The following is a 23870-nucleotide window of genomic DNA, read 5'->3' as shown; positions in this document are numbered from 1 at the left end:
ATAATAACATGAATGACTAGAGATTTATATGTTTGAAATAATTTAAAAACCTTGAAGGCTTTAAAAAATTGCTTAAATTCCAATGTTACATTTATGAAATTTAGTATTAGTCAGATTTCAGGTTCTCGCTGAGATTTTACATACCTTTTACTAGACATTTCACATTGGCATTGCTTTGTTTAGACTGGGTACTTGGTCCTGTTTAGCTCTGGCTATGTGTGCTGCACACTGGATGTCTGTGTAGTACCAGGCCCTTCTAGTCTTTGTATCAATTCACTGGTTTTCTCATCTTGTTTTCTGTTTATTTCCTTTTTCTTTCCTGTCAATATTCCAAACATCATTTTTTCTAAACGTTAGTTGGATTGTTATTTCTTCTGTAAAATTGTACATTTCCTTATTTTCTAAATATCCCCCCCCCCCCCAGGTTCCTACTCTTGTTCTGTGGTTAAAATTCCCTTTTCTTCCTTTTTAGAGTTTATCTTCTTTTCTCCCTCTTCTTTTCCCTCTTTCCTTCCATCCATCCTGTTCTTTCAGATAGGGTTTTGCTGTATAGTTCAGGCTGACCTCCAACTCGCTTTGTAGCCCAGGCCAGCCCCACCTTGGGATACTCCTGTTAGCCTTCTGAGAGTTGAGGTTATAGGCATGTACCACTCTGCCCAGTTAGCTCTTTAAATTCTTTTTTGTGGTTGTCTATATTTTTTCTGAGTTTTGCTTTGATTTGCTTTTTATCCCCAGGTTAGATGTTTGCTTTAACTGTATTTTAAATATTGTCTGTCCATTCATATTTAATGGTGAGACACTAAGGGACATTGTATGAGGAATGAATTTATTAGTGCCTGGTTTAGCTGTATACCAAGGTGTCTAGTGACACTGTCCATATATATATATATTTTTTTTTTGGTGAGTGCTGTCCAGCACATGATGGAATGTTTTTCTATGTTCCTGATTGCTCACTAGCTAACCAGTAGCACCCTCTCTTCCTAATCGTGAAAATCAAAGTATTTCCTGGCATTGTGAAATGTTCTCAGAGGAGAACTGACTGACTTGCTCAGTGTGCTCTTGTCCTCCTCTTTCTCTTGTGTGGGTGTACACTGTGATTTTGTTATTGACATAGGACTAGGGTTTAGAGCACCAACGTCTGTGGTCAATCTAGAAGTAATATTGAAAAATTTTAATTCCAAAGGTGTTTTCTTTTTAATGTTTTTATATGCTTTCTTCATTTTGTTTTTCCAGGAGAAACTCAAATGAGGACCATAGGAATAAAACTAGAAAACATTATTTTTGAGGTTTTTCAGATGGGCTTTGTTCTGTCCTGAATCTCAGATGTATATTTTTATGATTTTATGTGAACTCACTTTCTCTTGGTAGAAGTCAAATGACTATAAGGGAGAGGGTACATATGATTGAGTTTCAGAGAATTTGAGCCAGCATGGACTTTTGTTGATTGGAAAAGGGCTTCTTAGCTTTTAACATGTTGTACAACAGTTATACTCTGGCTTTGGGAGAATTACAGCTCTGTGTGCATTTCCCCGCAAGAAGTAAAATGTTTAGTTTTAAAATTTAGATATTTAAAGGTGTCTTGTTTGCTAGCCTTATATAGTTTTGCAACCTTAAATAATTACAAATAAAAATTCATTTCCTTGGTTTCACTAGTCACATTTTGAGTCACATGAGTAGTCATGTGACTGTTGACTGTCCTCTGATCGAGGGCCCCCAGGCAGGCACACTTTGTATCACATCGACAGTTCCACGTAAGACTGTGGAGTACCTGAGTGTCATTGAGCTTTTTATAGTTGGACTTATTCACCATCATATATCATGAGTCTGTACACTCATTTTCTTTTTAAAGCTTCAAACTGTGGGAAGAATTCTCCTTATGTGGATTAAAGTTCTAATAATTGTGTCTTTTGTTTGACTTCTCTGGGTTTACTTTTAACCTTTTTCCTCCCAGACAGTGCAATGCTTGCTAGACAGTGGTGCTGATATTAACAGGCCGAATGTATCAGGAGCCACTCCATTGTACTTTGCTTGCAGGTACGATATTTTGTATTTTCAGACATGCTTCCCTTAATGAATGTTATGTTTCAACTATATTTTCACACATAAATATTTGTGTATGTTTTCTCAAACTCTTGTTTTCCTACAAATGCTTTGCTTTTATTTAGTATGATAAATACTCTGTTACTTAATTGCAGGAGAGAAAGCATTTTCTATTTATATGATTATTGCTATTTTGAGATACAGTCTTACTCTGTAGGCCAGGGTTTAGAACTCACAATGTAGCTCATGGCTGGCCTCCAACTTTAGGTTCTCTTCCCCCAGCTTCTGTAATGCTGAGATTATAAATTTGAGCCATTTTGATCAGCATTTCAGTTAATTGCCAGTGCTTTTATTTTATCAGTGGGCTGTTTTATTTACTTGAATACTTCAGTTTTAGGACAGAATAGTAATCCAGTGAATTCCGTATCTTATTAAGTACCTAGGTCTGATCCTTTGGGAAAAACTGTTGAATATGATTGGTATATGTTATGTATTCTGTTTTTTCGCTACTGTCTTGATTATTTTTCTTGACTTGGTCATTTGTTTCTTCTTAAAGGACTTTTAGAGGACTTGCCTAGCATGCACAAAGCTGTTCTTTCATCCCAAGTATCAGGGCAATGCAAAAGCCAACCAAAACATCAACAACACAAAACAAATGCTGAAGAGTAATATAGTAATTATATACACACACGTGTTCCATACACATATCCCTGTATATATTTGTAATCTGTCACACAAAGGCAGTGCAGAAAACTACTGTAATGGTTCTTTTTGCTCTATATTCCTATGGTTGTCCCTTGGTATCCTTGGGGATTGGTTCTAGAACAACCTTCTCCCTGATGGATAGCCAAATATAATATAAATTCCCCGATGTAAAATCCCAAAGTATTTATATATAATCATCCTACAGCTTAATTATCTCTGTATTACTTACATCTACTATAAACACTGTGCAGATATTGTACCGTGTTGTTTGAGTAGTGATAAGCAATGAAGTATGCACATATTCAGTACAGAGATAAAGTATGTGCATATTTAGTACAGGTACAACAGTTGTATGCCTGACCGTGTTTTCAGTCTGTCAATATGGAACCCATAGGTGTGGATGGCTGATTATATGTTAATTGTAATAATCATTCATTTAGATTTTTATAGCAACTCTAAAAATTTCGTATCCTATTCTTTTATATCATTTAAAAATTATTTTTATTTTGTGTGTATAAATGTTTTGCCTGCATGTACACAACATGCATGCCTGTTGTCTGTGTAGCCTAGAAAAGGGTGTCTGATCTTGAACTGGAGTCACAGATGGTTGCTAGCTGCTACAGGGATGCTGTGAATTGAACCTGCATCCTTTGCAAGAGCAGCAAGCATGCTTATGTGCTGAACCATCTCTTTATCACCATTTTACTACAAGTTTATTTTTAACAGAAAGATGTGCCTTTTCTTGTTTCAATTGGTGTCTCTGATATTATCTTGATCAGACTGATACAGATCATCTATTTATTTTGATTTTATCAATTTTAATTATGTGTGTGTCCATTGTGGGTACATATATGTATTATAGGTGCCTGTGGAGGCCAGAAGAGGGTTTCAGATAGAAACTGAAACTGGAGCTTGAGTTAGAGGCGATTGTCACTGACCTGCTCTCCTGGAAACTGCACTCAGGTTCTCTGTAGGAGCAGTGCATACTTGTGACTGCTGAGCTTCTCTTCATCCCTCTTTATTTGGGGCAGTTTACAAAGCACTGTAGTGATTCTTTCATGTATTTTTTTAAATTGTAGTCATATCATTTCTCTCCTTCCCGTTCCTCACTCCACTCTCTCCCATGCAACCCTACTTGTCCTCTCTCAAAATTAATGGCTTATTTTTTGATTGTTGTTATACACATATACACAGACTCTCTCTCTCTCTCTCTCTCTCTCTCTCTCTCTCTCTCTCTCTTCTCTCTCTCTCTCTCTCTCTCTCTCCCCCCCCTCTCCCCCCCTCTCTCTCCCCTAAGTATGTAAGAATGACCTGTATGTGTATGATTTTTTTATTTAAATTATGTGAATTGTAAAACTTGGCGAAGCTGTTAAATTCAAGGGGCTTCTATATACAAGAGCTTTTTGGGTTTTGTTTTCTAGTTCACATCTGAGTTCAGTAGTCTCTTATTCTTATGATTTAACTGATTGACTGATAGCTAATTCCATGATGATATGAATTTATGAAAGATACTAGCTTGAGTTTCTGGAATAATGTTATTCCATATATATATATATCTTATATAAATTAAAAATTTTGAACATTTTGTTTATTATTTTATGTGTATGGGTGTTTTGACTGTATGCGTGTCTGACTGTATACCATGTACATGCATGGCCAGAAGAGTGTGTTAGATCCTCTGGAACTGGAGTTTCAGACTGTTGTGACACATCGTTGTGGCTGCTGGAAATTGAATCTCGTTCCTCAGGAATAGCAACCAGTGCTTTTAACTGCTGAGTTATTTCTCCAGCACATTTTCTTAAAAATTTTCCCATATTTTATCTTGGATGTTTATTTTTTGACTAGACATTCCTTTGAAGCTCCCAATTTAATTGTTCACAGGCTAATTACATTATTATGAAATCATCAGATGTCCAGCATATAGCATCTTATTTTTTTCTTCATGTCTTTCTTGTGCCCCTTATTCTCCTACTTATTCAGCGCAGAAATTGGGTCATTATTTCTTAGTACTCTCCGACTCTGAACTTGGAACTTATTCTTAACAGCAAGCTCTTTAAAGTCTGCCTTCAAAGCATGTTTTGCATCTCTAGACTCTCTTTAAGCTACTTTCCTGTTGTTACTGAGGAGTCTACCTAGTCTCCTTGACTCCACTTTTACTTCCCTTTAGTAATGTCTTTCTCAGCAAAGCGACCTTGTGGGAGAAAGAAGAGTAAGTTCTTGCCACCTTAGAACTTCTCAGTGCTTCTTTGTTGCATTTCAGAGAAAACCTGCATTCTTTAGGCCGGTGAGACTTAACTCGGCTCTGCCCACTGTGCTTTGGCTATGCTGGTTCTCTTCGGGTTCTCTGAGTGCAAGTGTCCACTGTGTTTTTCTGCATGATGTTTTCCTGTTGTCTTTTGCTGGACGTTTTGTGTGGCTTCTTCCTTCATGCTACTGCTTTAGCTGTTACTTGATTCCCCCTCCAGCCTGCCTTTTTGTTTGAGTTAGAAGTGTGATCCAAGCTGGGCTCAACCTTGTGATCCTTTTGTCTGCCTCCCTTGTGCTTGCTTAGACTATAGACATGTATTGCCAAACCTGGTATCTTATTGTGCTTTTTGTTGCTGTGATAAAACACTGACCAAAAGCAATTTGGGAAAGAAAGGGTTTATTTGGCTTACATATGCTGGGTCACAAGTACATTGAGGAAAGCCAAAGCAAGAATTCAAGACAGGAATCTGGAGATTGACGCAGAGAATGTGGAAGAGCATTGCTTACTGGCTTGCTCTTCATGACTTGCTCAGCCTGCTTTCATATGCCACCTAGGTGAACTGTAGTACAGTTCAGCCTCTCGTATCAATTATTATTTTAAGAAGATGCCCTATAGACTTTCCTATAGCATATTTGATGGAGGCATTTTTCTTGGGGTTCCTCGTCTCCAAGAATTCTAACTTGTGTCAAGTTGACCAAAAAAAAAAAAATTCCAGGATACCTGACTTTAACTTGCTTTTTAGAAGCATAGTTATGGCCGATTGAAATAGATCCCAAATGATTGCCTGTTACAATCTCATAGTATTGCTTTCATAGCATTTTGTAATTTATGCCTATTTATTTACTGTTTGTAGTCTATCTCAACTTTAGTGAAAGCAAAAAGAGTATTTCTTTTTACCTCTTTCTGTCTGATGCTTGTACAGTATTTTGTGCTTAGATGTTTAGTGGGTGCTTGTGAGTGAATCCCTCTGGTTACATACAAAATGATGAATTTAAAATAGTTAATACAATATTATATTATTACGTGGAACTGGGATATTCGTATAGCTAGTCTGAATATAAGAACATTGTTAAAAGATTGCTTTAAAAGTATTTATTCTTTTACTGTATTTATATCAAAGATTATTTCTAAAACTCAGTTGTGTGTGGTACTGGGAATTGAACCCAGGCACCTTTTGCCATGCCAAGCCATTCTTAATTTTTATTTTAAAGACAGGGTGTTCTTGTAATTGAGGCTGGTTTGGGACTCACTAAACATGGCCAGGTCTGACCTGGAACTCATGAGAGCCCTTCCACCTCAGCCAAATGCTTGGCATTATGGGCATGAACCAAGATGGCTATTAAGTTTTCATTTAGCAAGCATTGGATCTCTTTGAAAAAAGATAAGACATGAAATGAAAAAGGAATTTGTCATTGTAGGAGAATGATACATGAGGCACTAAACTGTATGGTGGCACCTGACTGTGTGTGTGAGCTACTGTCAGAGGAGAATGTTAAGCATTTAATAAACTCAAGTGATTCTCCTTTCTCAGCTTCTCAAAAAGTCCTAGGGTTATAGGTCTGCATGCCTGGCTGTTTACATAGGTGCTGGGGGTTTGAAATCAGTTCCTCATGCTTGCCCAACATGCACTCCTAACTCACTGAGCTATCTCCACAGCCGTGAAGGTATGCTTTTAATTGTATTGTGGTTTCTACATTCTCAGGTATTTTCTCTATTTACAGATAACTTTTATTAGGAAAGTTAAGGTAAATTGGAGTATATATAGATAAACAAGGTAGTAAGCTGTTGATGGCGTTTTAGAGATCTTTAGAGTTACAAAGGTATAAGCTTCAGAGCATAGAGTGTAACTCCTGTCAACAATTCTTTTTAGTTAGAGAACTCAGAATCAGAAGGTTCTTGGAGAAAGTCAACAAGATCGACAAACCCCTATCCAAACTAATTAAACGACAGAGAGAGAACACACAAATAAATAAGATCAGAAATGAAAAGGGGGACATAACCACAGACACAGCGGAAATTCAGAGAATCATTAGATCTTACTACAAAAGCCTGTATAACACAAAATTGGAAAATATAAAAGAAATGGACACTTTTTTAGATAAATACCATATACCAAAGTTAAACCAGGACCAGGTGAACAATCTAAACAGACCTGTTAGTCACGAAGAATTAGAAGAGGTTATCAAAAACCTCCCTACCAAAAAAAGCCCAGGACCAGATGGTTTCAATGCGGAATTCTACCAGAACTTCCAAGAAGAGCTAATTCCTATACTCCTTAATGTATTCCACAATATAGAAACAGAAGGGTCATTACCAAACTCCTTCTATGAAGCTACAGTTACTTTGATACCAAAACCACACAAAGACTCAACCAGGAAAGAGAATTACAGGCCAATCTCACTCATGAACATCGACGCAAAAATCCTCAACAAAATACTGGTAAACCGAATCCAAGAACACATTAGAAAAATTATCCATTATGATCAAGTAGGCTTCATCCCAGAGATGCAGGGCTGGTTCAACATACGAAAATCTATCAATGTAATCCACCATATAAATAAACTGAAAGAAAAAAATCATATGATCATTTCATTAGATGCTGAAAAAGCATTCGACAAAATTCAACACCCCTTTATGATAAAGGTCTTGGAGAGAATAGGGATACAAGGATCCTACCTAAATATAATAAAAGCTATTTACAGCAAGCCAACAGCTAACATTAAATTGAACGGAGAAAAACTCAAAGCCATCCCACTAAAATCAGGAACACGCCAAGGATGTCCACTCTCTCCATACCTCTTCAATATAGTGCTTGAAGTTCTAGCAATAGCAATAAGACAACATAAGGAGATCAAGGGGATTTGTATTGGAAAGGAAGAAGTTAAGCTTTCGTTATTTGCAGATGATATGATAGTTTACATAAGTGACCCCAAAAATTCTACCAAAGAACTCCTACAGCTGATAAACACCTTTAGTAATTTGGCAGGATACAAGATCAACTCCAAAAAATCAGTTGCCTTCCTTTACACTAAGGATAAGGAAGCAGAGAGGGAAATCAGAGAAGCATCACCTTTCACGATAGCCACAAATAGCATAAAATATCTAGGGGTAACCCTGACCAAGGAAGTGAAAGACCTATTCGACAAGAACTATAAGTCTTTGAAGAAAGAAATTGAAGAAGACACCAGAAAATGGAAGGACCTCCCTTGCTCTTGGATTGGGAGGATCAACATAGTAAAAATGGCAATTCTACCAAAAGCAATCTATAGATTCAATGCAATCCCCATCAGAATCCCATCAAAATTCTTCACAGATCTGGAGAAGACAATAATCAACTTTATATGGAGGAACAAAAAACCCAGGATAGCCAGAACAATCTTATACAATAAAGGATTGTCTGGAGGCATTACCATCCCTGACTTCAAACTCTATTATAGAGCTACAGTATTGAAAACAGCCTGGTATTGGCATAAAAACAGAGAAGTCGACCAATGGAATCGAATAGAAGACCCTGACTTTAACCCACAAACCTTTGAGCACCTGATTTTCGATAAAGGAGCTAAAAGTATACAATGGAAAAAAGACAGCATTTTCAACAAATTGTGCTGGTAAAACTGGATGTCAATCTGTAAAAGAATGAAAATAGATCCATATCTATCACCATGCACAAAACTCAAGTCCAAATGGATTAAAGACCTCAATATCAGTCCGAACACACTGAACCAGATAGAAGAGGAAGTGGGAAGTACTCTACAGCACATGGGCACAGGAGACCACTTCCTACGTATAACCCCAGCAGCACAGACACTAAGGGCATCATTGAATAAATGGGACCTCCTGAGGCTGAGAAGCTTCTGTAAAGCAAAGGACACTGTCACTAAGACAAAAAGGCAACCCACTTACTGGGAGAAGATTTTCACCAACCCCGCAACTGACAAAGGTCTGATCTCCAAAATATATAAAGAAATCAAGAAACTAGACCGTAAAAGGCTAATCAATCCAATTATAAAATGGGGCACTGAGCTGAACAGAGAATTCTCAACAGAAGAACTTCAAATGGCCAAAAGACACTTAAGGTCATGCTCAACTTCCTTAGCGATCAGGGAAATGCAAATCAAGACAACTTTAAGATACCATCTTACACCTGTCAGAATGGCTAAAATAAAAAACACCAATGATAGCCTTTGCTGGAGAGGTTGTGGAGAAAGGGGGACACTCACCCATTGCTGGTGGGAATGCAAACTTGTGCAACCACTCTGGAAAGCAGTGTTTCGGTTTCTCAGGAAATTCGGGATCAACCTACCCCTGGACCCAGCAATACCACTCTTGGGAATATACCCAAGAGAGGCCCTATCATACAACAAAAGTATATGCTCAACTATGTTCATGGCAGCATTGTTTGTAATAGCCAGAACCTGGAAACAACCTAGATGCCCTTCAACGGAAGAATGGATGAAGAAAGTATGGAATATATATATATATATTAGAGTATTACTCAGCTGTAAAAAACAAGGACTTCTTGAATTTTGCATACAAATGGATGGAAATAGAAAACACTATCCTGAGTGAGGTAAGCCAGACCCAAAAAGAGGATCATGGGATGTACTCACTCATATTTGGTTTCTAGCCATAAATAAAGGACATTGGGCTTATAATGCATGTTCCTAGAGAAGCTAAGTAAGAAGGTGAACCCAAAGATAAACACATAGGCATCATCATGAATATTAACCTTCATCAGGCGATGAAAGGAGACAGAGACAGAGGAGCACGGGACAGAAATCTCAAGGTCCAAATCAGGAGTAGAAGGAGACGGAGCACGAGCAAGGAACTCAGGACCGCGAGGGGCACACCCACACACTCAGACAATGGGGATGTTCTATCGGGAACTCACCAAGGCCAGCTGGCCTGGGTCTGAAAAAGCATGGGATAAATCCGGACTGGCTGAACATAGAGGACAATGAGGAATACTGAGAACTCAAGAACAATCGCAGTGGGTTTTTGATCCTACTGCACGTACTGCCTTTGGGGGAGCCTAGGCAGTTTGGATGCTCACCTTAGGAGACCTGGATAGAGGTGGGCGGTCCTTGGGCTTCCCACAGGTCAGGGAACCCTGATTGCTCTTCCAGCAGATGAGGGAGGGTGACTTGATCAGGGGAGGGGGAGGGAAATGGGAGGCGGTTGCGGGGAGGAGGCAGAAATCCTTAATAAATAAATAAATTAAAAAAAAAGAAAAAAATAACCTTTAAATTTAAATCTAAAAGCTTATGGAATAGTAAACTCTAGTTTCTGTTCATAAGCATTCCCATTATTATACACTCTGGTGGGCATTCTTAGACATTAAGATTGAAAGAGCCCAAAGGTAGAAAGCTGAAGGATTTTGAAAAACAATTGTATTTTCATAAACTACACTGTCATATCCTTGTAAAGAGTATTGTCCCAATCAGTATAAAAATGAGTCTGTCTATTGAGAGAGTGAGAGCACATTAGTTTTCTTTAATGATGTGGCCCCTGCGTGGCTGACGACTCTGTACTGGACACCCACACCCAGAGGAAATGGGTGACCCACGTCCAAGTCAGTGGGTTATTGACAATTAGAAAAGAGAAGGGTAGGAAATTGCAGGCAAAGCTCTGGAAAGATTTAGGAGGAGGATAAGTATGAAATTATCAGAATTAATAAAAATATTATGTATTTATAAAATTAGCCATAATTTTTATAAAGAATAATTGCCTTTTCAGTAAGCTTCCCTAGTTATTTGGATTAAAAATTCTTTGTGGTCCCAAATAATGCCAAAATATAGTCAACTGTTCAAAACATCAGCTTCTGGGATAGAGGGGTGTGTGAGTAACTTAAAATACAATGTAGTTTCCCCACTGAGGATTGTACTCCATTTGTATCTTAGCTATAAGGCATTACATATCATGCTGTGTGTTTCTGTGTATTTTAGTGTATATAATTATAAAGCTGGGTGGATATAGTTTTAAAGTTGAGTATTAAAAACAGTTGACAATTAAAACAAAATCTTAGCTGAGCGTGATGGTGCTGGCTTTTAGTTTTGGCAACCAGGAGGCAGAGTCAGGCGGAATTTCAAGGCTTTCCTGGTCTACAAAGCATGTTCCAGTCCATGGAAGGTACAAAGTGAGACCCTGTGACACTCTTCACAACTCTGTGACTCTGTAGGTTAGTTGTAAACTGCTGCAGTTTTAGTAAGTGGTGTTGGGCACTAATTGTGCTCTTCACAGTTTGTATGCTGTAAACAACCGCTTCTTGTTTTTAATCTAGTTTTGAAATGGACTGTCCCTTCATTGGAGGTGTGAGCTTCAGGTAGTTTCAGAGAGCCAGCTTTCTCGAAATGTTGTACTGGCATTTTGTTTTCTTTGTACTAAATATTCTTTTTTTTTTAAAAAATTATTTTCATAATTTTCTTTACAAAAAGATGTAAAAAGTGTATTTTGCCTGCATGTGTGTCTTAATATCTTGTGAGTGCCTGGCGCTCACATGGGTCAGAAGAAGGCATCAGATTCTCTGGAACTCGAGTAACAGCTGTGTACTACCCTGTGTGTCTTGGGAACCAAACCTTGGTCTTTTACAAGAGTAGCAAATACTCTTTAACTGTTGAGCCATCTCTGCAGCTCCAGGTCTTATACTTTTAATTTTATGTGTGTGTGTGTGTGTGTGTCTGTCTGTCTCTCTCTGTGTATCATCTGAGTGCTAGTACCCACAGGTGCCATAGGCATTGGATAACTCTAGTGTTGGAGTTCCAGGCATTTGTGAACCATCTGATATGGGTGTGCTGGGCGTTGAGCTCAGATACTCTTAACCACTAAGCTGTCTCTCCAGGCCTCATGCTAATAATTGGTTTTGCTGTATGCGACAAAAAATGTTTATGTGGAGGCTTTATGAATCAAACAGATGGATGTATCTACTATTTAAGTGTTGGTCTTGAGCAATTGCATTTACTCTTGAAACATTGGGTGAACCTTTTCAAAAGAGACTTTAGACAGATTAGATTAAGCACAGTTGATTTGCACAGAGAGCAAGCACTTCATAAACTGGATAGTACTCAAACCAGAAGTGGTTCAGAGAGCTCTGTGCTAGCAGTGTCTGAACAGTGAGCTCTTAGACTAAATGTAAATGATGGCCTGAGTGGTGGCAGCAGTGCTTCGGGCTTATTTGAGCATGATTTGATGGATTGACTGCCTATGATTGGCTGAAACTTAATCTGTGAACATAGGAGTAAAACCCTTAGTTTGTCCCACTCACCACACGGATGAGGAGTTTCCTTCTTACCAGGGAGCCAGCACTTGATTATGCAGTGGCCATCAGTTGAACGTCTTCTAAGTCGTTTTTACACCATCTACTGAGTAACAGTGCCTGTTCCTACAAGTTGTGGGCTCAGTTCTAGTTGAATCTCTGCACTTTAGGTACTGGAGCAAGTCTCATCCTCTGCAGTTTCTGAACGACTGCCAGCTGGGCTTCCTTGGACTCCCTCCTTGGGTCTGACTAATATGCTAGAGTGGCTCATAGAACTCAGGGAAATACTATGTCATCATTATTAGATTAGGAAGGGTATTTAAGGGTTACAAGTAAGCACCAGACACCGAGACCCGTTGGGCAAGGTCTAGAAGGCCTCAAATGTAGGCGCTTTTTGTCTTGAAGAATTGAGATGCATTGTCCTGGGGAGCTGGGACGTCTTAGTCACAGTACTTCGAGGCTGGCTCTTCGCAGCTAACCCGAAGTTCTCCAAGACCCAGTTTTGTTTTTTAACTTCATTTTGTTAGCATGATTGAAATGTGGACAATTGTTCAGAATTGTTATTGGGCCAAAAGGGGTGTGACTTAATATATTAGGACAGTGTCAAACCCAGCAGGGTGTTTCTGTTCAGAGTCTTCATGGCCTTTTGGGCAGCATTCCTTTCTCTTAGGTAACAGGCAGAGCACCTTCTGAAAAGGGGATCCTCTCTTGGATCCTTACACAGGTATAGCAAAAACATGTCAGAGAAGTTTCTGTGAGTCACTTAGGGAAGTTTGCTTGAGCGAAACAAGGAATATTGAGGAGGGGCAGGAAAGTACTAGAGAGGTTTTGGTCTCAACATTCTAACAAAAATTACCTCTGAGTTGATTGTTCCAAAGCTACTTCAAGAATCAAGGCCAGAAAACCCAATACACTAACCTTACTTTTCTACTTATTTAAGATATAACAAGGAATTATATAAGAAATAGGAAGCGTGGATGAGCACAAATACACACACACACACACACACACACACACACACACACACACACACACACACACCCTGTCACATCTGAGTATTTGTTATGAGCAGCACACTCTTATTTGCTTATTTATCATTAGGTTGCAGTTCGTTGCCCAGGAGCTCAAGTACAGGGACAGCTTTCAGGCTAATGCTGTCACAGTTACATCCCTGGAGACCGAGGACTAGATAATATTTATCACCTGAGGTATTCTAGGAAGTTGTGTTAGGTTTCTCCTTGTTATTCCCTATCATTCATTCCTTAGTGCTTATTTATCGAGTGTATGAAATACTAAGTTAAAGCTTACAGTATAATTTATAGAATGTGATGTGTACATGTTATAAGCCAACTGCCATGTTGGTACTATTGAACAAGCCTACTATTTAGATATTGACGGTTCAGGGGCTGGAGAGATGGCAGAGCAATTAAGAGCACTTGTTCTTGCAGAGGACCAGTGTTCATTTCTCAGCACTCAACCTGGGGACAGATAGCCATCTGTAGCTCCAGTTCCAAGGATCTGACTTCCTCTTGACCTCTGAGGGCACAAGACACATACATAGTACAAATATATCCATGCAGGGGAAACATGCATATAAAATAAATAAATGTAAAAAAATTAAAAGTTGTCAATTGGAAAGATTGAACACGTGGACATTAAGCAATTGTGAGAGTTCTTGAAATTGGATAGTTTTTTTTTTATATAAAACTCAGATTATTCTACAGGTGCCACTCTCTTCTGACATGTATTAAGTTTATCTTGGTTACTTTTTAGTTTTATTTTTGGGCATGGCAAGGAGCAGCCTAGCATAGGACAGTATGAATTAACCACTGTTATAATAGCTGTCTGATATTTTGGCTGGCACCATCAGCTTAATAACCCTGGTGCCTGATGAATAAAGACTTCTGAGCCTTTTGCTTGAGGCTTGTTATATCACAGCTGGGAAACTGAGACAGAATTGCCCTGAGTTTGGGGCCAGCCTGGACTACAGAGTGAGAGACTACTCTTGTTAAACATTAATAATAAGACTAATTACTATTATTTTCAAAGGACTGGTCTACTGTTGTTGTTGTTTTTCTGGTATAATGTGGATACTATTATTTAAAAACTACTTTTTATATATGTTGGTGTTTTGCCAACATACATAAACTGGCTATACCAGTTATGGTTCCCTCTTGAGGAAGAGGCCTGGTCAGTCATCCTCATCAATTTAGACCTTGAGACTTAATATGGAAAAGTTCAACGGAACCGCCATATATGGGCTGACAATGCATGCTTTAGCATTGCCAGGGCATAGATTTCAGTTTTCAAATTTTTCCTCTGGAAGAGTAGCCTACTGCTGAGCCATCTCTCCAGCTCCCTAGATATTATTCTTATGTTATTTCTGGTCATTTGGTGCACATAGCAAGGAAGGTAGTTATTATTGCCATAAGTTATCAACAGAATGATTAAACCTATTATAATTGTTTTTTTGTGGCACTAGATTTGTAGCAGGACAGTATGAATGTTTAATTCAAATTGGTTATAATTTTTTTTTTTACTGTACCATTCATTTGAAATACAATGAGCTTGTTTTAGATTTGTTCCCATTTCTGGAAAATCTGTGTAGTCTTTATTGTTGTGAAGTGATGTGCCTCTAGAGGATACTAGGGATCTAATTTATGGAGAAAAGTTAGATTAAAAACTTAGATTTTTAATTTGGTTCTATTTCTATACAGTCATGGTCAGAGAGATACTGCACAGATTCTTCTGTTACGAGGAGCCAAATATTTACCAGATAAAAATGGAGTAACCCCTCTAGATTTATGTGTACAGGTATGTTTTTAATATATTATCCTGAGCCCATTTATCATAGAAATTATAAATTATTAAATTATGTTTTACATAAATGAGAGTACAAATGTTTAGCCTGCAAAAACTATATTATTTAAAAGTCTCTTTGTTTTTAAACCTCAATAATCATTACTCTTGTTTTTAGGGTGGATATGGAGAGACTTGTGAAGTATTAATTCAGTATCACCCGAGGCTTTTCCAGACTATTGTTCAAATGACACAGAATGAAGACCTTCGGGAAAACATGGTAGCATAAGCTTGCTAATAGGTTGTAAATGAATAATAATAATTCTGTTGTCATGATTGTTTTAGTAATTTGAGTTTGTTGTACATTATGAAGCTATGAATTATAGTTAGCCCTTGGTATATGGGGATTCTGCAGCCCCAAATCAACCAATTGTTGATTAAAACTACTATAATTAAACATGGACACACCTTTTGTAATTATTCCCTAAAGAATATAGTATAACTATTTACATAGCACTTATATTTTATTAGGCAGGATAAGTTATGTGAAGCTGATTTTAAGTTTATAAGAGAATATGCATTGAATAGATTCACTTGCTCTGGCTTCTTACATAGAGTCCTTGAGCATCTACAGGTTTTGGGTACTAGGGACAAATTGGAATTGGTTACCAGGAATATTGAGGTGTAACTGTATATAATACTGTATCTTGTCTGATATTTGCCCCTCTGAATCATCTGGCTGTCTCTTTGGTCTCTTCCTCAGGGATAGAGGAAAGAAATGTAGTGTCTGGTGACCACTGTTTACTGAGCTCCTTTTCCTGTTGTTTTGTGGTCCCAGGGCGTGAACCCAGGGCCCAACTTCATTGTCCTGCTGAGCTACATCCCCAGCCCCAAGCTCAGTATTTTCAGTAGGAATAGTCTTAGAAAAGTTGGAGACATTAGAAGTTTAGAATTAAATTTCCCCATACATACTTTATTTCCTATGTGTATGTATCTCTTTACCTGGATAATTTTGAAGATATTGTCATCTTTTTCTATATTGACTCTTAAGTTTATGTAAAGCAAAATAACTGTAAAGTTCTTGACTTTAGTTAGCTGGCTTCAAGGCATTTATAAAACTAATATGTGTGTACATTTTGATAGAATTTAATGGATCACTTACTGTGTAATCACTTTTTTTTTAAATTGATATAAAACCAGTTACGGCAAGTTCTGGAGCATTTGTCTCAGCAGAGTGAAAGCCAGTACCTAAAGATTCTGACAAGCCTTGCTGAAGTGGCTACAACAAATGGTCATAAACTGCTTAGGTGAGCATTTCTGTAAATCAGTACTTAGTAGTGTCTGTCTGTTTCATCTCCTGAATAATTAGATACTGTCTGTCATTGGTGAGGTCTTAAAAATTTTTGCTGACTTACTGTATTAGTTTACTTTTCTAAACTATGATAAAACATCATGTCTTTGGCAACTCAGAGAAGGACTTATTTGGCTTAAGGTTACAGAGTTCATCATGGCAGGAAAGCATGGCAGCCAGCAGCAGATGAGGAAAGCAGGAAGCAGAGGGCAGGCTCTAAATGGTGCACACTCTTAGACTCTCAGATCCCCTCCAGGGCAGTAACATGACCTCCTCCAACAAGACCACACCTCCCGAGCTTCTCCGAATGCCTCCAATGTCAGACCTAGCATTCCAACCCAGAGACTAGGGGGACACCTCATTCATACCACACACATTGACTGGTTTTTGTTTTGTTTAAAAAGGCTGCCGAACTATTCAGCCCTTAGTAGTCAAGAGACTTTTTAAAGAAACCTAGAGCATGTTAATGGGAATTTTGGCATATGTGTATGGAATTTAATCCATATTTTGGGTGTGGTCATACTTCCTTTTGGTCCAGGCAGTTGGGAGCTGGAAATTGGAGGACCAGGAATTCAAGGTAATCCTCAGCTACATAGTTTGTGACCAGTTTGGGCTACATGAGAAAATAGTTCAGGAAAGTAAATCTCTGACTTATAAAATTGGGTACATCCACTGTTTAACCTTTCAGTATTCCTTCATGATTCATTATCAAGTCCCCCCCCCCCCCCGTGCTTTCCTTCTCCCTAGTTCAGGTCTTTGTTCTTCTTGGAAGATAATATGGTTTTAATAACTCATTGCTTATTGGGAGCTACTGAGTACCAACCTTACCACTTTCTCAGGGTTCAGAATTGGACTTCTATGACAAGCAAAAACTGGCTTGGGAACAGGGTCTGCGGGGTAGAACAAACTGACTGACTTAGGCACGTTTTGCCTGCAAGTTTCTAGAGGGAAGATAAAAGAAGGGAAAAGAAGAAGCATAAGGGTAAGGGCAAAGCATCATAAGGCAGAAGGGCAAGGCATCAGGCATAAGGGTAAAAGGGGCAAAGCATAAGGTTAAGGGATAGGGCGGTCAGAAGGGTAAGGGATAGGGCGGTCAGAAGGGTAAGGGATAGGGCGGTCAGAAGGGTAAGGGATAGGGCGGTCAGAAGGGTATGGGATAGGGCAATCATAAGGGCAAGGGATAAGGGCTAAAAGAGGGCATCAGGCATAAAGGGGTAAAAAAGGTAAGAGGTGATCTCCATAAAACTTTCAGTTTATATAGGCATACAGACAAGTTAGCGATCCCACAGGTGGTAACAGTAGTATCAAACATGCATTTTCACAGAGTCACAAGAAACTGGTGAAGGTGGCAAGTAGGCACCTTATGTCTCAGAGGGGGCGTGGATGTGAATTCCCCCTGCGGTTGGGAACATATTGTTGGCAGCTATACTAACCTGTGGGCTTGATTTGCTTTATCATCTAGCTGGTTGAGATAAAAGGAATCTCTTCTAGGGACCCTACTTTTAACTCCAGCAGGCTGCCCAGGTGAGAATTTTTCTCTCTGAAGCTAGTTTTAGCTACTCAGGCCGTTTCCCTGTATAAACAGTTAATTTCCTGGGCTATGATCTTATGTTAGTTGAAACCAAGTTGAAAGGTAAATACAGATTTATTAGTAGCCTGTTAAGTCAGAGCAGAAGACCAGTACATTATACCTTCGCGAGTCTGCTGTTAGAGCACACATGTTACCTCCAGTATGAGGCTCCTTTCTTTCATTGACTTCTGTCAATAAAGAAAGTTGGTGGGGACCATTTTTATGTAGATTTTGGCAATGAGAATGAGGACTTGACTGAATCCTTTTCACACCATGGCTTCATGGTGTGGGGGGAGGTGTCCAGTTGCCCTACAGGAAAAGTCGATTTATACACTGTTGGGGTAATACAGAAGGGAGAAATGCTATGATTTCACAAGATTTTTACAGAATTGACAGTGACTTATCCAAAGGACAGACATCCTCATAGCTCTGCAAAAATGGTTCTCCAGGTAGAGTGCCCTTCTCGTGGATAGTCCAATGGAGCCATCAACTTTACATTTACTGTGTAATACTTGTGGGCTCACCACAATCGCTACATCTAAGGAATTAAGCTTTATATCGCTTGAGTTTTATTTGTAACTTATGTATATGCTGTATTTCTCTGTATGTGATTAGCCAGTCCAGTTAGGAGAATAGGCAGCTATTACCAAGTACTTAGTGTGGTTTTTAGCATATGGATTTGAGCCTCTTCTAGTTTGGATGTATTTTTCTATGCATTTCACTGTCACTAATCATTTCAACAGTGACAGTTTGTGATAACCTTTCATCTCCATAGTTGCTGCTGAACCTTTCTCTTCCAGCATCATCCAGAGTCTATAAAAGATATGAATATAAAGCTACATTGTAAGGTTTACTGCTATTCATGTTCCATTCTTCCTGGGGACTTTTTGTGTACCTAAGATGAAAGTCTTTCTGCCCTATAACGCCTGCCTTCTTTTTCTAGAGAGGGTTTTGCTGTGTAGCCCAGGCTGGCTTTGAACTTGTTACCCTGTTTCGTGGTCGGGAGTGGGAATACATTTGGGAGCTACTTATTCCTGGCTGCTGCCTGTGCCCCTCTGCTCTTCACTGGGAAGGCCTCTGCTAATTCATCACCAGTATCACCATCTCGCTTGTTTGCTTTTCCTCATTGCTTTCCATACTCTTGGAATCACATTTAGATTCTTTATCTGTAAGATCCATTGAAGCTAAGATTTCCATAATGTACTCCTCTCACTTTTTTTAGTTATTCCCAATAATTCATCTATTTGTTGAAATTTAAGATTTAAGACAGGCTAATTAAAACATAGTACAAAAAAGGTGGAGGGGGATGAATAGGGGCTGTGTTTGATCAAAAAGCATATTATATGCATATATGAAATTCTGAATAAAAAGCATATATAGTTATTTCCATTCAGCTCCTTTATTACAGTGAGCTATAATTTATGACTATTAAAATCATATTTTTTAAAAAAACAACAACAAAAAAGCCCCCAAAACATGGTCTGTGAGTTTTGAGGTCAGCCGGGTTCAGATATAAGCCCATAAGTTCAGACATACTGTTCCTAATTGTAATCTCAGCAGTGAACTTTTTGGCGCTCTCTTCATTGTTACCAGTACATCTGTTGCATATTTTTGAGTACCTGCTGTTTACCAGGCCAACTGTTAGCTGATTATGAATAAAACAGATGATCTGTCTCCCTATATTGAATTTATAGTTTAGTTGAAATTTTATTCCATTTTTTAAAAGTCGGTGTTAGAAAGAACTGGACTAAATATACACTGCGAAGACAGTAAACTTGATGAGTAAATTTGTACAAAAGCATTCTCTTCTGCTCAAAAGTTATGTAACCTTTTCCTTTTTTTTTGCACAGTAGTTATAGAAGATGACTGGTGTTATATATTTCAAAATAAATCCACTTTCAGAACACAGTCTTACTGTGATACTCAGTATGTTTTCATATTAACTGAATTGGTCTTTGATTTTTATGGTGGATGATATTTACAGTGTTTTTATAGTTATAAGACAATTCATTATATAGGTTAGACCCTGATGCAGATGATTGGTAATATTAACATACAATTTGTGAATGTCTCATGTGAATATTCCATTACTGCTATTCTGAAGGAATACAGGGGTGTGGATAGAATGATGGGGCTTCAACCACTGAGTTAAGATGGTTGTATTGTGCATTGACCTAGAATATAGTATTTATACTATTGCTTCTCTTGGAAGTATTTTCAGAGTTGTAAACAATTGGTTGAATTTATAAATATAGTTCTAGAAGTGAACAATTTGCCTTAAAGTTTATATCCAAAGATTCCATCTGTTTTTTGGGGGTCATTTTCTTCATAGTTTATGCTATGATCTTTGGTTATATTCTGGGTGCTAAATGATTAGAAATCTACTTATTTGTAACACTATATTTAATACATATTAATATATTTTTGTTCCGCAAACCCTTCTGTTTTCTAGAATGGTAGGAAATTTTCTTACCACAGACAATGCATGAAACAGATGGTTAGCGGGCTAAGTCTGCTTTCAGATATGTATTTGAAGATGATTGTGTTTGATTCCACCTAATCTTTTATGTTTTAACTTTTTCATTTTCAGTTTATCTAGCAATTATGATGCTCAGATGAAGAGCCTTCTAAGGATTGTGAGGATATTTTGTCATGTCTTTCGAATTGGCCCCTCATCTCCCAGTAATGGAATCGATATGGGCTACAATGGGAATAAAACTCCAAGAAGCCAAGTGTTCAAGGTCAGAGAAGTAGTTGTTAGGAAGGGAGATGTAAAAAGAGATGACTCTAACACAGCATGCATTTGTTAATGAAAACCTCAAGGACAGGATGTGTTTGCTTCATAACTTGGTCACATACTTTTCTTCTCATCTCAGTTTAATGAACAGGATTTCATTGGTAAGGTATTATATTTTTCTTACACATATATTGATCCTGTTAGTGTTTTTAAGGATGGAGATATTTAGTACCAAAGTATGTGTACTGAATTTCAGATTTGCTTTTTCTTTTGTGTGGTATTAGATATTGAAGCAATGACCATCTACGTGTGGTGCAAGCATGTGACTTACTGAGTTAATCCTAGCTTATGTTTACTTTTGACTTGGAGACAGGACCTCATTAAGTTGATCAGACTAACCTGGTCCTTGTTCTGTAGCTCAGGCAGGTCTTGACCTCTCCATCATATGCCCTCCCAAGTAGCTGGGATTACAAATTATAGCCACCAGATCTAGCTCAAATGAGGAGCTTTAAATGCATAATATAAGCTATCATTTTTAAAGTGTCTTACTAGAAGATAAAATAATCTGGTTTTGTTCAGTTTTATTATGTATATGCCGTGTGTTTGTGTCTGTTATGTATTTTAGAAGAAATGCTACTTAAAAAAAAATTTGTTTATTTATTATGTACTGCCTGCATGTGTTCTGCCTGCATGTGTTCCTGCATGCCAGAAGAGGGCACCAGATCTCATTATAGATGGTTGTGAGCCAACATGGTTGAACACAACATGGGGAATTGAACTCAGGACCTCTGGAAGAGCAGCCAGCCAGCAGCGCTCTTAACCTCTGAGCAATCTCTTTAACTTCACTACTTTTTCTTAATAGTTTTGTTAACAGTTTCAGGGATCACTTTAACAAGAGTGTTTGGGGTTTTTTTTGTAACGATTTATTTATTTATTTATGATTTTTTTGCCTGCATGTGTCTTTTTGAAGGTGTTGGATCTCTTGAAATGGAGTTACAGACAGTTGTGAGTTGCCATGATGGTGCTGGGAACTAAACCTAGGTCTTCTGGAAGAGCAGTTAGTGGTCTTAACCGCTGAGCCATCTCTGCAGTTGTATTTGGGATTTTAAAAGAATACTTTACATTACTTTGGCTGCCTTTCCTTTTATTTTTTTTAAAGATTTATTTATTTTATATGAGTGCTTTATCTGCATGTATGCCTTTATGCCAGAAGAGGGCATCAGGTTCCACCGTAGATGGATGTGAGCCACCATTGTGGTTGTTGGGAATTGAACTGAGGACCTCTGGAAGAACAGCCAGTGATTTAACTTCTGAGCCATTTCTCCAGCCTCCTAGGCTGTCTTTTCTAATTCAAGCATACATGTCATTGTTGTTACCCATGTCAAATTATAAGTTTATGAATTAACTGCCTATATCGTTATTAATTTCTTATATAAATTTAGAAAAGATCATGGATTTGATCCTCAGCACATCAAAAAAATAAATAAGTAGTAACAACAACAAAAACGCATAAAAAAGCTTGTCTTGTGCACAGCAGTGTTCTACCTATGAGTCACACTCCATGCCTTTTATTTATTATGATTTTTAAGGCTAGTCTTCTTTTTTCTTTCTTTTGGTTTTTTTTGAGTGTTTCCCTGTAGCTTTGGCGCCTGTCCTGGAACTAGCTCTTGTAGTCCAGGCTGGCCTTGAACTCACAGAGATCCGCCTGCCTCTGCCTTCCAAGTTCTGGCATCAAAGGCGTTTGCCACCACCGCCTGGCAGTGGCAATCTTTCTTAAGAGGTTTCTGTGTTATAAAATTTACTTTTGAGGTTCATGAAGACAGCATTCTTGCAACAGTCTTTAGGTTATTGCTCCAAATAGTAATATTTTTTTATGTTGTATCACTACTTGAAAAGGTTTACTGTTTATAAAACAAGTCTGAATTAATGTTATATGTTAAATAATTCTGATCTGTCTTACAAGAAATTTTGACATACTTAGATAAGTGGTTTTCAGGTGTTTTGATACTTCATAAAAATTATTTGTGTATTGTTGAATAATATGTGTATTTGAATGCATCCTTGTGGAAGTCAAAAGGCAACTCTTTTGTTTCCACCTTGCTGTGGTTTCCAGGCATTGAGCTTATGAAGCAAACACTTTACCTCCTGAGCCATCTTGCTGGCCAAATCTGTACTCTTGAGTGCTAAGACTGGGTGTGATAACCTTTAGAGAGGAATGCCTAAGTGTCTCTCTGTACGTTTCCTCCTTCCCACTTTTTGAAATCAAAACAGAAAATATAATTTTGGTCTATACATATTTGTTCCTTTTTACATACTTGTTTTTTTTTTCTTTACCCCCTCTCTTGTGCCACCTTCTGGAAGAAGGAAATTAGCATTTTTTTCATTCAGACTGACTTTCCTTTTTTTTAAAAAAAATTTATTTATTTATTAAAGATTTCTGTCTCTTCCCCGCCATTTCCCTCCCCCTCCCCCAATCAAGTCCCCCTCCCTCATCAGCCCAAAGAGCAATCAGGGTTCCCTGCCCTGTGGGAAGTCCAAGGACCGCCCACCTCCATCCAGGTCTAGTAAGGTGAGCATCCAAACTGCCTAGGCTCCCACAAAGCCATGTGCTGTTTCCTTTAGTTAGGATCGACAGTTTACTATTTCTGTAACATACCCACCCAAGTGAATGATCAGTATAAATGTCAGTGCTGTGTTAAGTGAGTTGCTCCACATCATATCCTATGGAGTTCCTACTATATTCTGGTATGGCTCACTGTGTTAGGACAGTTTCTACCCCCGATTTCACTTTCTACTCTTGTGTAAAAAAGAAAATCCTAGTAGGTATAGGCAATGATCATTGTTCTCAGTATTGATTTTTTAATTATTCTTGAAATCTGAGTTTCTCTTGCTAATTGACTCTGTAAGCATATACATAATACTTGGTTTAATGCTAGTTTTCTACATAGTACAGGTTCAACTGTAAAAAACTATGCTAAAGATGTTGTTTCCCACTTTGTCTCTTTTCAGTGTTTTAAATACATGACCTCACATATGCTAGATGACATGGTTTTTTTCTTTGTTTAAAGAAATCCAGACTTTGTGTTTTGTCATACTTATAGGCTTTCTTTCCTTTTATTTTTATTTTGCTGTAGTGGAAAATGAACTCAGCACCTTATAGTTTAGGCA

General features: G+C 38.1%; 1 protein-coding gene across 1 annotated transcript in view; it reads left to right on the top strand.

The window, feature by feature from the left end:
• Hace1 (HECT domain and ankyrin repeat containing E3 ubiquitin protein ligase 1) overlaps nt 1–23870 on the top strand; it is a 106191-nt gene that overhangs the window by 35140 nt on the left and 47181 nt on the right. Inside the window, exons 7-11 of the mRNA XM_075944229.1 lie at nt 1952–2034; nt 14963–15059; nt 15223–15324; nt 16245–16351; nt 20556–20706. Of these exons, the coding sequence (XP_075800344.1) occupies nt 1952–2034; nt 14963–15059; nt 15223–15324; nt 16245–16351; nt 20556–20706 (540 nt within the window). The remainder of the gene's footprint in view (nt 1–1951; nt 2035–14962; nt 15060–15222; nt 15325–16244; nt 16352–20555; nt 20707–23870) is intronic.

This window comes from Microtus pennsylvanicus, chromosome 1, assembly GCF_037038515.1.
Source record: "Microtus pennsylvanicus isolate mMicPen1 chromosome 1, mMicPen1.hap1, whole genome shotgun sequence".
Lineage (NCBI taxonomy): Eukaryota > Metazoa > Chordata > Mammalia > Rodentia > Cricetidae > Microtus > Microtus pennsylvanicus.
This window is presented reverse-complemented; position numbering and strand designations above follow the sequence as displayed.